Source organism: Centruroides vittatus, unplaced genomic scaffold (genome assembly GCF_030686945.1).
Source record: "Centruroides vittatus isolate TY-2023 unplaced genomic scaffold, ASM3068694v2 scaffold_769, whole genome shotgun sequence".
NCBI lineage: Eukaryota > Metazoa > Arthropoda > Arachnida > Scorpiones > Buthidae > Centruroides > Centruroides vittatus.
Window position 1 is genome coordinate 2,565,034 of NW_027122717.1, and position 16,034 is coordinate 2,581,067.

Consider the following 16,034-nt stretch of genomic DNA (forward strand, 5'->3'; position numbering starts at 1 on the left):
TTTTGTTATAACACCATTTGCCATCATAGCATTTTAATTTTATTACAATTTAAAATTTTTTGGTTTCAGCCTTGTTATGATTTTGTTATATGACAATTCTGGCCTTAAGACCTGTCAAAAATATGGACAAAATTTTTGTTACATATTTTACATCTTAGTTGAAATACTGGGAAAATGGGCAAAAATTGTTTTGCTTTGAGTTTGGAAACTGGGCTACTTTCACTTGCTTCTGGTCTCATCAAGTCCTTTGTGCACAAATAGTACTAGCCAACAAATTTAAATGAAATTTTTTCCTCAAATTGAAAATACCCAATTCTTATGAATTTTGAACTGCCAAATATGAAAATTTGCATATATCTCAAACCATAGCCAATTTTAATAGTTGTTGAAATAATACAGTAGAATCTTGTTTTAATGGATCATGAAACAATTGATTTGGCAGGACCTGGCAAGAAATCTATATAATTTCTTCTTTCAGCAGATCTATAACTCAAACTTGGGATTAGAAACAATTTCACCTAATTAGTCCCTAGAGTGCAAAGGCCAGTTTTTAATATGTATCAGTCTACTGCCTACTCTACACACGTGTGTAGATGTGTGCCACAGTGCTTGCTATCACTCATCGCTTAAAACAATATAACATCAAGTACTCCACAATCAATCAAGTGGGCTAGATAATTAAATGCCACAATCTTGGAAGTACCACCATTGGGGACTCTTGGAAGTACCTTGGCTGAGACCTTAAGGGCATACCTAAAGATGTTCCTGACAAGTTTAACGTAGCAGTCATACATGTATGACTTTGCTAATATCAAGCAGTTGCATCCAATGGGCAGAAAAGCAGCATCAAAACAAACAATGAAGTCAATTGAAGTGCTAATAAGCATACGTACTGTACTTAGTTTGTCAGCTTTATCACAGTACATACAGTCTTTTTTGTGTTTACAAAAAAGACAGTTTGTCAGCTTTATCATATACATATACGGCATAATGTATGATCTTGTAACATGTCTCTGTAGCACATGTTACAAGATCATACAGAGACATGCAAATTGTTTCTAATCCCAAGTTTGAGTTATAGATCTGCTGAAAGAAGAAAGATTTTAAAGTAATTAAAAATTGAAAGTTAAAAAATGGAAACTTCTCTGGGTATCATCTGTTCCAATACTTCACAAACAGTGGAAAACCACTGCTTGTGAAGAAGTGAATTATTGGAACAGATGATTTTCAGTAGCCCTAGTAATCAAAACAAGATTATTCTGTCTATGTATTGGTTAATGCCCACTTCTACTCCTAGCATTGCTTTTCCTGTCACTTTTGTACCTGTTCAGAATTATCCCTAGTGATTTTCCAACAATAGTCTTCCAAATATAGCCACATTTAAGCTAAATGTACAGTGAATCATTTTATTGTCTTAACTTTACATGTAATAAAAGACACTGTTGACTGGTTTGTAACATTGTGTACTGTTTGTTTTAATTATACTGCTCTAAATATCATATCAGCATTTTTAATCACACACCTAATACTTGGATCTGTAATCAATGATTTACCAATTGTGGAGATTTCATTGTGCATTTTAAAGAAGTACATGATTGTATTACTCTAAACAACATATCAATACATTTAATTATATACATAATGATTCAACATTTGGTAAAGGATCAAGGGATAAAGCTAAAATTGTTGATGAGTATATCCACAAAACAATAAATTGCTCATTCTAAACAAAAATAATGTCACAAAAACTGCAAAAAAAAATTATGTAAAATAACTTCTTGACAGCAATCACATTCTTTCATCAATATGAATACTGTTATCAGGAAGATATAATTTAATCATTCTTTTATGGAAATTTATTCTCAATAACAATTTGTAAAGAGATATTTACAAAATTATAAGAAGATATGCATTAAATTAGTGATTGAGAGACTGAAGGAAAGCTATACAATTTTCTGAAGATGCTGATAGTAGGCTACTGTGTTATCATCATCATCATCTTGTAACAGACTATGTGGCTGGTGAATGGGGCCAATCGTTTTACAAAACTGGCATTAATGAGCTTACCATATGTTATGAAAAGTGCTTTAATCATCAAAGGAACTGTGTAGAAAAATAATTGAAATTTAATTCTCAAAATGGATGGATAGATGGCATGCGTGAAGAATGTTTTTCCTTTCACTAAGGATATTATAAAGATTCAGATCAGAAAAAATATGAATTATCTAAATACATTCAGGAAAAGTACTATAATGACATGAAGTTTGATACTGAATTGTTCTAAAAATTCAAATAATACTGTACAGTTAATTGAATCAAAATTATGGTGTTTAACCAAATTAACATAGAACTAATGGCTATACAAAAAACAATTTTTAGCATGCTATAGATCAAATTTTATTATTTTATAAAACTGTTCAGCAAATAATCTGTTTGAATTCTAGGTTATTCTTGATATTAGTCACTCATACTTTGCAAATCGTATAGAATGGTTATCTACTAAAAAAAATTACCTCTACAATTCCAGACATTCCTTGATTAGTTTTTCCTAATCCTTGACCTTCCGTCCATCCCATTGCCTTTAGCATTTTATTTCCTATATTATCGCTACCGATTCCTTGTTTTGTCGGTTCTTCATACGCTCTAAACCGAAACACAAAAAAAGCAATATTACAATTCTGGTAATGGCAGGAAATCTCCCGAATTCTCCATAAAATTTAGAATCCTATTTGACTTTTGTTATCTCGAATATTACGTCAACTTGCTCAATAATGAATTCCTAAAAGTCTATACAATGGTTTCTTGACTTGAAACCACTGGCTTAAAAAAAAAGTCCCATACGATGTGACTTCTTCTTTTGAGCAAAGGGGGGATACGACAAACTTAAAACACAGTCGACCAGATGGAGAACTAAGGACGATAATCGTAGAAGTCACGGCAAGGTAAGAGGTGTGCCATAAATAAATGAATATAAAAACATTACACATTTTTCATACAGTGACTAACTTACGCAGCCTGTTGTTGTTCCAAATGTTTCATGTATTTATCTTTCAACCTGTTAGGATGTGGAGGATCCGGTTGACCGTATTTCTCTCTTCTTTCTTTTGCTCTATCTCGATATCCAGCCTAAAATTTTACAGTCACAAAACAAACCTCTATTATACATTTCATTGTTATAAAGCATCAATTTACTCTTGTCCAACATTACTAGATATCAATATTAGTATGAAGTCATACTAAAAGTTTATAATGGTGCTACAAAAATTCATTAGTTCTTCTATTACTCCCAGGTGCCATATGGTGAAGAAAGGTCTTGTCTACAGCAAAGATGAATGCCTTGAAAGTTTTTATAAAAAAAAAACAAACAAACAAATCACTGTAGGAATAGTTTGATTGATAAGGAGGCAAACTTATTTTTTCATTGAAAATAAATCTGCTTTCCTACTTCTGCTCTACTCATTCAAATCCAAAATGGCAATATAATCTTATAAATATTGTGTCAGACAAACAGAAGGGGGAAAATTGAATGGGAACACCTCGACACTGTTACGTTGAAATGATACACAAAAAGGAAATTTAATATTGACAAAATTATTTCTCGGGTAGTAGTAGTAATAATAATTTAGGGTCCTACTTGGCAATGTAAGCTATTTTTTCATAGTAACATTTTTCTTAAAAGTAAATCACTTAGTCTAATTAATAGAGAAATTAATTTTCAAAATAATTTGCCAATGAAAGAATGAAATATAGTATCAATATGTATGCAAATTAACATAAAACTTATGCAAGGTTGAAAGGCAACATTATTTTGTTATAAAATTCCTTGGTGATACATGATGAAGTTATAGACAGTTATTTGCATGTGGGAAATTATCTTTTTTTGTTATAAAAGATATAATGATAGAAAAATAAGTTATTTGCAACAATCAGCAACATGCAGGATTTATAATTCTAAACTAAACTTTTAAAATTAATTAATTATTTTGTAAAATACTATCATTTAACAGAAATAAAAGCACTAAAATTTTTACCTACGTTTTTAGTAATGACATCAAGCTATGTTAAGTAAATAGAAAATAAAATGATAATTTAATTATTCTGTGATCTTTAAATAATTTAAAAAGAGTGTCTTTTAAATAATGATAAAAAAAACCAAGAGAGACACTGATCCAAAAAAGTTTGAGAAGCACTGTTGTAGAGGATTAATTAGTTCCAAAATAAACAAAATTGTTTAAAATGGCTTTTCACATTTATTTTCTTGTGTTTTTTTGATAAATTGTTTAAATTCATTCTCTTATAATTTAGAATTCAAATTCTTATTAAGGGTAGGGGAAAAAACACCTGTATCATTAATGATATATGTTAATTACTACATCCTTTCTTTCTGATACTGATAGTAAACTGATACCAAAATCTTTGCAAAGAGAAAAGTATGAAGCTTCAATAAGTTGTATAATGCAAGACAAATAAATTAGTAAAGAAAAATTTATGCTCGTTAAATTAAATAGATAATAGTTTTATAGATTTTGTAATATCAATCTGAATAAGATACAAAAATCAAAACCTAAGCAAAATAAAAACAGAAGAAATTAGATATAAATATTTAACAGATCAAATAATTCAATGATATATTAAAAAAAAGGAAAGCACTTTAATTCTAAAATACATTTAATTTTTCAATTCAGAGTGGAATCTGGTTATCATCATCAATCAGATACTGTTATGGAGTTTTTTTGGAACCAACCAATTATAATATGTTGTTAAAAGTAATCCACCTATTATAATCAAACTTTGGCTATTGTTACCAACTGCAATATTTACACTTGAAGACAAACAATAAGAATCCGTAGAAAACTTGTACTATTGTAAATGAACCTATTCTTCGAAACTTACTTTTAACCAATACATACCATGTGCATGACAAGAATTCTTAAAGGATACACTTCAAATAGTTTCTTTCTTTTCAGAACATACTGTTGCATTGATTGGGGATAAACATGTGTGTCTGTTGTAATTTTTCTAGTTAATTTTGTTATCTGCTGAGTTAAGACTGATTAATGTACTTTAAAAACTCTTTAGATCATAGCAGAAGCAGAGCAAACATATAGAGATTTCAAGAAAAGCAAAGAATTTTAGAGTGCAAGTTACCCAAAATTACTAAATGTAGTATGGTCATGCATTTAAAAATTTCACAACCACTCTTGTGTAAGATCTTAAAAAATAGACATTTATTCTCTTTCTAACAACATGAATTTGAAGAAAGAACAATCTGGGAAGGATAGCTGAGTCAGCAATAAAAATTTGATTTAGTAATGTCCGTGAAAAGAATACTCTGGTTAATGAAATTTATATGTCAAAAAGCAAAAGAACTAGCAAAAAAGATTTCATTGCAACTGGTATATGACTCAACAGATGAAAATGCAAGAAAATATAAAAACATCTTTATGGTGAAGAAAAAAAAAAGTGTAGATTAGTTAGCAGTTAATGAGTAAATAAGACACTGTGGCCAAAAATAATTGCTGAATATTCACCTTTGATTGCAACACAGGTGAAACTGCACTCTACTTTCATGCACTGCCTGAGCATACTTATTTGTTTAAAACTGTAACTGCAAAAGAATTTATATTTTTGAAAAATCAGGTGACAGTTCTTTGTAGTGTTAATATGACAGACAAAAAGCAAGACCTTTTTGTGAAAAAAGTAAAACTCTTCGGAAACAAGTGAAAAGTCTGTCTATTGGTTACTTTTCTAGTATAAATGTCTTTTTCAACAGATTGGCTACTTAAGTGGGATCGTGAATTAAAGTGAAAATTGTCATGTTTTTAAAAACAGTTGTTTATGTAGCATATATAGTTGTGTAATGTTGTATTAAGTGCACTGTTTGTCATAAATATAAATTATACAAATATCATAATTGTAATAAAATTAAAAAAATTTCATTATTGGACTCAACTTCTTTTTAATGTTATCAAATATTGTAATTCTCAAAGTGATCATAATAAGCAGATTCCACTGTAATGCTGAAAGTTTAAAGCTAGATTTGATTCTTTTTTAAACTTTCAACACAAAAAGCTCTTAACTTCAAAATTTATGGAAAATTAAACTAGATAATTATAAATATTTATCATCAAATGTTTTTTTGTTTTGTTTTTTAATTTCCATATTCAAGAAACAAATTAGATTAAAATAGATATAACTATAAATTTCAATAATTATTACTTATAAATTTTAAGCCAAGATCTGAACAAAATATTATAATTTAGCATCTTTGTTAACTGAATATTTTATTTAAAAAATTAGTAACATATTTAGTTAAATATTGTTTATTCATCTTACAAAATAATTAAACTATCAATTATAAACATATCTCAGTATTTATATAAATATTATTTCAGCCTACTTTCTTAAACTTAAAAATTATTGTTTTATATTTAATTTACTGAACTCTTAATTCCTCAATTAGTTTCATGTTTACAAAAGTTATATTTAATAATAATAATAATACAACCAAACAAACCCCAGTGAATGCATGTGGCTTTTTCAAATATCATATACTCATACAGTGTAAAAGTTTACTAAAAAAATCTTTTTAAATATATTGCAATAAATTTGATAAAGATGACAACTAGTATTAATGTACCAGTTGTCATCTTTATCAAATTTATACAAGGAAAACATGTATTAAAAAAATAACTTAAATTAAATGTTTATAGTTCTTTTAACCTTAAAATGATTTCATAATCTTCACAGCATAATTATATAATTTGAAATTAATATTGGAAATAATTAAATTTTATAACAACATAGCATTAGCTTAAAATTGTCATTTTTAAAATCAATTTACATCCATGAATCTATAGCAAACACCATTGAAATTTTAGATTATAAATAATAGTTTTCATTGCATACTGTACATGGATTTAGATAAAATATCAGTGAAAATCAAGTAACTGGTGGTAAAATAAAAAATTATAATTCGACCTTGCAACATCTCATCTTGCATTTTTGTTCCATAATTATCTAATACTGTTTTTATTTAAAGCAAACTTTCTATTAGTGAATACTTTTTTTAATCTTATAAACATTATAATTATTAATGAATTCAGTTGTCACCACTTTTTGTGATTACTGGCTAATGCATCAGGCACTTAATGTAATCAAAATCCATTTTTCCAAACTAGTTCTATATTTCCTGTCTAAAATCTTGTCACTTATTGTTATCAGATTAAACTAGAACATTTATGATATTTATAACTGACAACTTACAATTAGTTTAAAGTAACTTTTGAAAAGCATTACTTATTACTGAAAATAATTTAATGGAAATTTTTTTAATTCAATAAAAATGCAAGTGTTATTCAATTTTTTCTTTTTTGAGATTTATCTGTTTATTGCAATAGACTAGTTGACCAGCCCTACAGTAAACATGTGCTCTTGTACACTGGCTGCCCTGCATGATGGTGTCTACCAGATATTATCATCAGCTGTTTATCATCATCATCATCATCAAAACAGTGTTGAACCCATGGGGCTATAATAGTGGAGTGGCTGCCCGATAATTACATAAAGCCAGTAAATGCATATGCGGGACAGAAGTTTCCATTTTGAGCTTGGAAGGAATGTAGTAAGCTCATTGCTTAAAGTTATAATTTAACAAAGCACTTCTGCTATTTATTTATTTATTAATGTTTTTGATTAACTTGAAAGATTTGCATAAGTATTATTTACCTCTGTGTGCATTAGAAAAGCTTTAAAATTAACAACAAAAAATAAATTTTATAGTTAATAAGAAAAACGTGTTTTTAACTTCTTTTATTTACCTGACACAACACACCACTTCTAACACAAATAAAATGAACTGAGTAGCAGAACTATATGTTTACTGTATATGTAAATTTATATCTTTATATATGATATCATTAATTTTTACATTTTTTTCAAATAAAATGGGACCACCACCTAACTTTTTATATATTAGCTGTGTTTGTTGGTTGGTGCTATTATTTAGCCAACTATTAATTATTTGCTCTTTGTATTGATGTTTGTAATTACACTATGCTATTAAAAAGCAGGCAAACTCTGATGAGATGATAAACAATTCATCGTAGATTTGTGCTTTGCAAGGTTTCTTTCACTGTAAATATTTAATATTAATATATATTAGTTTATTGAAAAGCATTTTCAAACAAAAAGAATATATTACATCCAAAGTTTTTTTGTATGCAGATATTATCTTTTGTGTGTATGTGACTAAGATTCTGTGAAATATCAATGAGAAAATGTAAAATCTCATAACATAGAAATGAAGACTTATTAAAAACCAACTTATAATGTCTACAGTAGGACTTCAGGCAAAAGTATTTTTGTATCATAAGAGATTTTTTTTAAATGTTAAATCTCATCATGTAGCTGAAATTTTTCATTCTTAATAATTTTTTTATAATGCTACAAAAATTACCTTATCTCAGCCAAAAAATTACATATTACAAAAATCAAAAAGCACGTTTAAAAAATATCCTTAGACAGGATAATTTCAAGGATATTTTTCAATCTGATGTAGTCTAGCTGAACTATACCAAATCAAAGTCATATGATTTTTAATAAGGTGTAGCTCAACATCCATGTAACAGAAACTACAGAGTTGGAAAATCGAGTAGAGCATCAAAAAGTATTCCTAGGAGGGTCCCAGCTAGAATGCTGGATAAATATACTAAGTGCTATACCCAAAAATTCACATAAAAATTTATTAATCTTGACTTTAGATGTAAATTTGAGATTTATATAGTTTTGGCCACACGTATGTCAGCGGTCAGTATTCTTGTTATAATCGTGCAGTGCTCTCCATTCTGCGTGAAATAAGGACATTTTTTTAAAATTATAATTGGCTAAGTAGAAATTGAAAAAAGTGAGATGAAGGTTTGCAAAAGTGTGAGACACAAGGATAAAACACATTATTTGGAAATGTGACTGCACTGCTATGATAAATAAACATAACTAAAAGTTCTCTTTATTGCTTTTTTATGTTATTCTTTATCTTTGCCTTCTCTTTTCCAACATCAGGTTTGAAAGCAAAACAAAGCTTTCTTCCTCTCACAATATGGCAATGTTTTACAGTGAAGCCATTCTGGCTTCAAGCACACTAGTAGCAACAGGTGATGTCACTCCAGTTAGATGTTATAGCTCCATGATCAAACCAATGTGATTAAAATAGGTGGCAACCACTACAGTAACAAAATATTCATGAGCAACAATTCTAATATAATTAGATTAACAAAGCAGCAATAATAAAACTTCTAAAACCAAAAGATAATTAACTCCAATTTTAATATGTATTAACCAATAAATGTCAGGCACTTAACATAAATGAATCATATATTTCCAAGGAAAATAAAGATTATATTTACATTACTATATACTGATTTTCTTATGAACAGATTTAATCAATTCTAGGAGAGTGAATAGAGTTTATGATATTTGGAAAACACATACAATTCATTTTAAAAATAATTTAAGTTAGCTGCTATTTGATATAAAAGGACATAAAATTTAAATAGATTTATTGTACGTTTCTGCAACATATTTTTTTAATTTTTATCATTTCCAAACCACAATTTGCTCATAAAATAAATATGTCAACTTATAATTTTAATTTAATTAATTTAAACTGTTCTTTATAAAAGCAGTGTAATAAAAAACATTCAATAGTTATTTAAATAAATTTTGTATTTATGTAGTTTTAAAAGACATATAAAACCAGAATATCCTAAACTCTGACTTTCATTATTCCATTCTAATAATAGTTCTTTCCCTTTCTTTAAGAGAGATACTAATATGAAAATGTAAAATATTTTAAATTCTGTTTTCAAATTTTTCAGTTTGTTGTGATTAGCAAAATTGTTTGGAAAATAAAAGTATATTATTATATGAGCCATTCACAGACCAAATCAATTAAGTCCATTTGTAAATCCTTAATATAATCATTATTTTTACATTTTTTTGTGTGACTGATTTTATATATTGTTACATTAAAGCTATGCTTTGATATAATGGTATATAAAGATACATTCTACAATGTTTATTCAAATTTAAAGTTTAAAGGAATTTTTAAAAATAATGTATATTATCAATTTTTATACTTTTTGTTTTATGGAGTTAATCGATTTGGCAAGTGAGTGGCTCATATATCAAAGTTCACAGTTCAAATATTGTGTGGATGTGTTAAAATCAAAATTAATGCTGAATGGAAATGCAAGTCAGTTATAAATGTTTTACAGTAATGGAATTAAATATTTAGAAGAAAAAAGGTAAAATATGTATTCTGGTTTTAAATTTAAGGATAATTTAAAACTGAACGTGTACAGTGTTAGGTCGAAATGGCCAACTTTTATGAACAAATTTAAGTATAAAAGAATAAAAATTGTCATTAAATTTCTTATAAATTACAAATATTTTTGTAATATAAGTTTAATATATTGATATAAAAATTAAATCATTTCTATAACAATGTATAATACTGTTGTATAGGATTTCTATTAAGATTCTATACATTTATATATCAGATGAGAACAATCTTATATTAAAATTTTACTGTAATGCAGAAAAATATAGATCACATTGCCAACATAAATTAAAACAACCTTAATGAACAATAATTTCATTTCTCATTAAGAATAAATTTCTTTCTGGTTACAATATTTTATTCAGAGGAAAAAAATTATAGTGATGAGAATAATAATTGGTACGACTCAGAATAAAGGCAGTCACTTTTGATTTGTCAAGACTTTTCCATCTAATTTTTGATAAGAGTTAAATGTTTTAAAATTATAAAATTTACTGCTGTAACACTTACCAATAAACCATACAATTTACAATTAAAACAAACTTCTAAAAATTTTATACAATTTTTAATAAACTTTTTTAAAATAATAAAATTTGAAATAACATACTTATTTACCTCTAGTAACAACAAATGCAGAATATAAACTGGTGATAAAGGCAAATTTATTTTCATTCAAATAGCACACTTTATAAAATGAAATGGGCTTTAAAAAATTATGTATATAGTAAAAAGATAACAAACTAATTCAATATTTTAATTGGTTTGGTTTGATGGAATAAGGCAATGCAACACATGGACAATCTGCCAAGAGGGGATGCCTGCTAGGAGGATTTCCTGTAAGAAACTGGCCCTTATTTAGGTGTTAGACTTGAAGAAAATTCAAAAACTCCATGTGATTAGCCAGCTGATCAGATGTGAATCCATGACTAATGTTTGGTGATTTTATCCACTCACTGCTATTGGCTCAATATTTCAATTCATTTGAACAAAAGTATCATGCATGAAAAATTAAAGAAAATTTATTTTCCTAAAATTTTTCATGAATTCTCTTTTATCATTATTATTAATGATTTACATTGGTAATACTGATAACAGAGAATTCATTAGTTTGTACATATGCACTTATGCATGTACAGACTCAAAGAATATCATTCCATAATAAATGTTATTGTTATAAAACATTTTTAAATATTGTATGAGAAAATTATATGAATAAAGTGCATATATCATATTATTTGTATTTATGATATATAATCTTTTCAATGGTATTAAACAGATTTCCAAAATTTGTTACAATGTTAATTAAATTTTAAAATTTTCTGGACAAATTTTATCTTCCTATCAGCTATAAAATGTTTTTCATTAATCAAATATGTTCATCTTTGTAATTTGAATACATCACAATAGATATAATCCTAGTTTAAATTCTAATTTATTTTGTTCATTAAATATGGTGATTCTTGAAAACAATATATGCCATTCCCACCACAACAATAGATAATTAGATAAAACAATAGATAGAAGAAACTAGATAAAAACATGCAAAACAACAGGTATTATTTAAATTAGAGCATTTTTTTTTTTAATACAGAAAATCTTAAATTTAAATATATCAAAAAATAGTTTGTCTTCAATTTTCACAGCTGTTTTTGATATTGCTAAAAAAATGATCTACTTGTTACATTAAGACAACAATATGGTGTATAAATACAAGATAATGATCTGGTATTAAATGAAAGGATGTGAATGAAACTATAATGAGAAGGAAGAAGGATGTTAATTTTAAAGTATTTATTTATATGTGTAGATCAGTAATTTATGTATTAAAAAAAGTTACTTTTTAAATTACAAATTCCATAACAAATTGTTCAAGGGAATTTCTTCAATATCTTATACTGATGATTTTTATCTGATAATAGTTTAATCCATTTCAAAAAGTAGAAACAAAATCAAGACAATTAAATAGTATTTAAGCAATAGTTACAGTCTATACAAGGTCAGAACTACTAATTACATTGGATAATAAACAGAATTTCTACAAAATTTATGTTAAAGAATCAAAATTCTCAATATAACTTTGCTACTATTTAAATTAAAGAATTTCATGTCAACAATTTTTTTCTGTTGCATTAATTGTTGTAAATAAGACTAATTATTCCTCTTTTTTGGTGAAAATTCCTTCAATAAAATTAGAATTGTAAAAAGTTTTAAATAATGAAAATTAAATAATCAATAAGAATAAACAATTTGTAATATTTATTACAAATTACAACCATTATAAGATTTTAAGATTTGAAAAAGTTAATACTAAAAAATGTATATACCAATCAATATGGAAATCAGACATCAATAAAATGAACATGCATTGATGATACATTGTGACTAATTTTTGTGTACCTCATTCTTAAAACCACTTATAAATCAAAATCTCAAAACTGGTGAACTTTTCCATTATTTCTTATGACTAAAATCTATACCACATTCTAACAAAACCAAGTTACCTTATAGATGTTCCTCAAATAACATTAAAGTCATTCATCAATCAATGATTCTAAATAAAAATAAAATAAATAAATATTGATTTGATTAGGTTGCTAACCAATGTAAATGAAACCAGTATAAAATGAGTAAAGCAAATATGATGTAAGTAAATGATAGTTAAGACAATAATTAAGCAGAAAACAAGTAAAATAAAATTGTTTACAATTAACAAAATTGTAATTGCCCACAGAAAAGAAGTGATACTTATTTAGGAAAATGAGATAATTGCTGTCTTTGCCTATCTATCTATTGCCAAAACTACATGATGAGTCTCAGAAACTGTGATAGAAGGAGAACTAGGGCGTACCCTGTAGGCGACGCGCAGCTAGATCGCCCTAAAACTGCGAAAAGTGGGCAAGGGCTACCTCACCAGTGGCGGATGAGGTTAAAGAAGCAAGCCCTACATGAGGAAAAGGTGTTGAGAGTGGGAACACTGAATGTGGGAAGTATGACGGGAAGAGGAATGGAGGTGGTGGATATGATGCGGAGAAGGAGGATTGATGTACTGTGCGTGCAAGAAACGAGGTGGAGGGGAGACAAGGCGAAGGAACTTGGAGATGGATGTAAATTGTTTTATAGCAGTGCAAACAGGAATGGAAGAAATGGGGTTGGAATAGTGGTGGCTGGCAAGTGGAGGAGCGAGGTACTAGAGGTGTACAGGAGAGGTGATAGGATGATGCGAATGAAACTGAGTTTTGGAGATGATCTACTTGTGGTGTTTAGTGTGTACGCACCCCAGGTAGGATGTGCAACAGAGGAGAAAGAATGTTTTTGGAGTGAATTGGATGAAGAAATGAGGACACTGGAAGGAGGGGAGAGAGTAATTGTGGGAGGCGACTTCAATGGGCACATAGGGGGGCGGAACATGGGCTATGAAAGGATCCATGGAGGCCATGGGGTTGGGGAACCCAACAAGGAGGGGGAGAGTATATTGGGTTTTGCTGTGGCTTTTGATCTGGGGATTGTGAATTCGTTTTTCACCAAGCAGGAAAGTCATCTGATAACTTTCAACAGTGGGCCTCATAGTTCGCAGATTGACTATATCCTTACTAGACGAGAGCACCTTGCGACGGTGATAAACTGTAAGGTTATACCAACAGATCAGGTATCGGCGCAACATCGGTTGATGTGCATAGACATGAAGTTAAGAATGTATAGGAAAAGTGGAAATACACAGATGAAGAAAATCAAGTGGTTTCGTTTGAGGGAGGAGAGGGCGAGGGCGGAGTATGTGGAGAGGGTGCTGCTACAAATCTCGCAAGAATGGGAGGGGGTGCAGGACTGGTGGGCATATAATGCCCAGGCTATCAGGAACTGTGCGGAGGAGGTGCTTGGTGTAACATCTGGAAAGATTAGGGTGCAAAAGGAAGGTTGGTGGTGGAATGAAAATGTGCAACAAGTTGTTCAGGTAAAGAAGGAGGCAAAACGGAAGTGGGACAGGTCACGTACTGAGGAAGATAGATTTGCGTATAAAACGGCAAAGCGTGAAGCTAAGAGAGTAGTGGCACAGGCAAAGGCAGGAGCATATGCGAATTTATACGAGGAGTTGGATACAAGGGAAGGACAGAAGAAAATATATCGTTTAGCCAAAATCAGGAATAGGGCAACGAAGGACATCTCGCATGTAAGGCAGATCAAGGACACAACGGGGACGGTCCTTCGAAGGGAGAACGATATACGAGAAGGATGGAGGGCATACTTTGAGGGACTTTTGAATACAGAGAATGAAACAAAGAACAGAGAGGAAGGAAGCCAAAACATGGGCATGGTACAGATGGTAACCAGAGAAGAAGTGGAAAGGGCCCTAAAGAGGATGAAGAACGGTAAAGCGGAGGGCCCGGATGGAATTCCTGTAGAGGTGTGGAAGTCATTGGGGAGGAAGGGCATTGACCTGCTATGGGACCTATTCAAAAAAGTCTTTGAGCAGGAGGAAATACCTAACGAATGGAGAGAAAGTATACTTGTACCTATCTACAAAGGAAAAGGGGATGTTCAAGAGTGTAAAAACTATAGAGGAATAAAGTTGATGTCCCACACGATGAAGATTTTGGAAAGGGTTTTAGACGGAAGGTTGAGAGCAGAGGTGACCATTGCAGGAGAGCAGTTTGGATTCATGCCAGGACGGTCAACAGTCGATGCCATTTTTGCCCTTCGGCAAATGTTGGAAAAATATTGGGAGAAGCAAACCCAGCTGCATATGGCATTCATTGACCTGGAGAAAGCTTATGATACGGTGCCTAGACAAGAACTCTGGAGGTGTCTAAGGGAAAAGCTAGTTCCTGAAAAGTATGTTAGATTGATACAGGAACTGTATAGGGATGTGGCCACAAAGGTTAGGAGCTGTGTTGGAGTGTCCCGGTGCTTCAAGGTGGGAGTTGGTTTACATCAGGGGTCAGCACTGAGCCCCTTCTTGTTTAACATGCTGATGGAGGTGATCACGGACGGGGTCAGAGAAGAGGCGCCTTGGACCATGTTGTATGCAGATGATATCGTTCTGTGCGCCGAGACTAAAGAGGAGCTGAGGGTTAAATTGGAAAGGTGGTTGGGCACGTTGGAAGGGAGGGGCTTGAGGGTGAGTAGGAGTAAAACAGTGTATATGTGTAGTGGGGAGGTGGATGGTGCCCGGGAGAGGGATCTGGAGTTGAGGGGAGACGTATTTCGCAGAGTCAATACCTTTAAGTACCTGGGGTCAACTGTGGCGGAGGATGGAGGTGTGGATAAGGAGGTGACAGGCAGGATTCAGGCTGGCTGGAGGAATTGGAGGGATATGTCAGGTGTGTTATGTGATAAGAGGGTGCCGCTTAGGTTGAAAGGGAAAGTTTATCGGGTGGTGGTGAGACCAGCTATGCTGTATGCTATTGAGACTGTGAGCTTGAGGAAAACCCATGTCAAAAGGATGGAGGTGGCGGAGATGAGGATGCTCCGCTGGATGTGTGGGGTTACGAGAAGGGATCACATTCGAAATGAATGTGTGAGGGGGACTGTGAAAGTTACGAACATAGAAGCAAAGATACAGGAGGCAAGGTTGAAGTGGTTTGGTCATGTGGTACGAAGAGAAGAAGAGTATGTGGGAAGAAGGGTTATGCAGATGTCAGTGAGGGGGAGGAGGAGGCGGGGACGACCGCGGAGACGGTGGATGGATCTTGTGGCGGAG

At 30.7% G+C, this 16,034-nt stretch overlaps 1 protein-coding gene across 4 annotated transcripts in view; it reads right to left on the reverse strand.

Moving 5' to 3' along the window:
* LOC136989868 (RNA-binding protein 5-like) overlaps window positions 1-16,034 on the reverse strand; it is a 66,706-nt gene that overhangs the window by 559 nt on the left and 50,113 nt on the right. For 2 of the 4 annotated variants that reach the window (XM_067288155.1, XM_067288154.1), the window contains 2 exons: window positions 3,011-3,126; window positions 2,514-2,643 (listed from right to left, as the gene is read on the reverse strand). The exons of 1 other annotated variant lie outside the window; for it this stretch is intronic. In XM_067288155.1, the coding sequence (XP_067144256.1) occupies window positions 2,514-2,643; window positions 3,011-3,126 (246 nt within the window). Of the gene's footprint in view, window positions 1-2,509; window positions 2,644-3,010; window positions 3,127-16,034 lie in introns of those variants that run through there. One more of the 4 variants, XM_067288157.1, reaches the window with a different exon arrangement.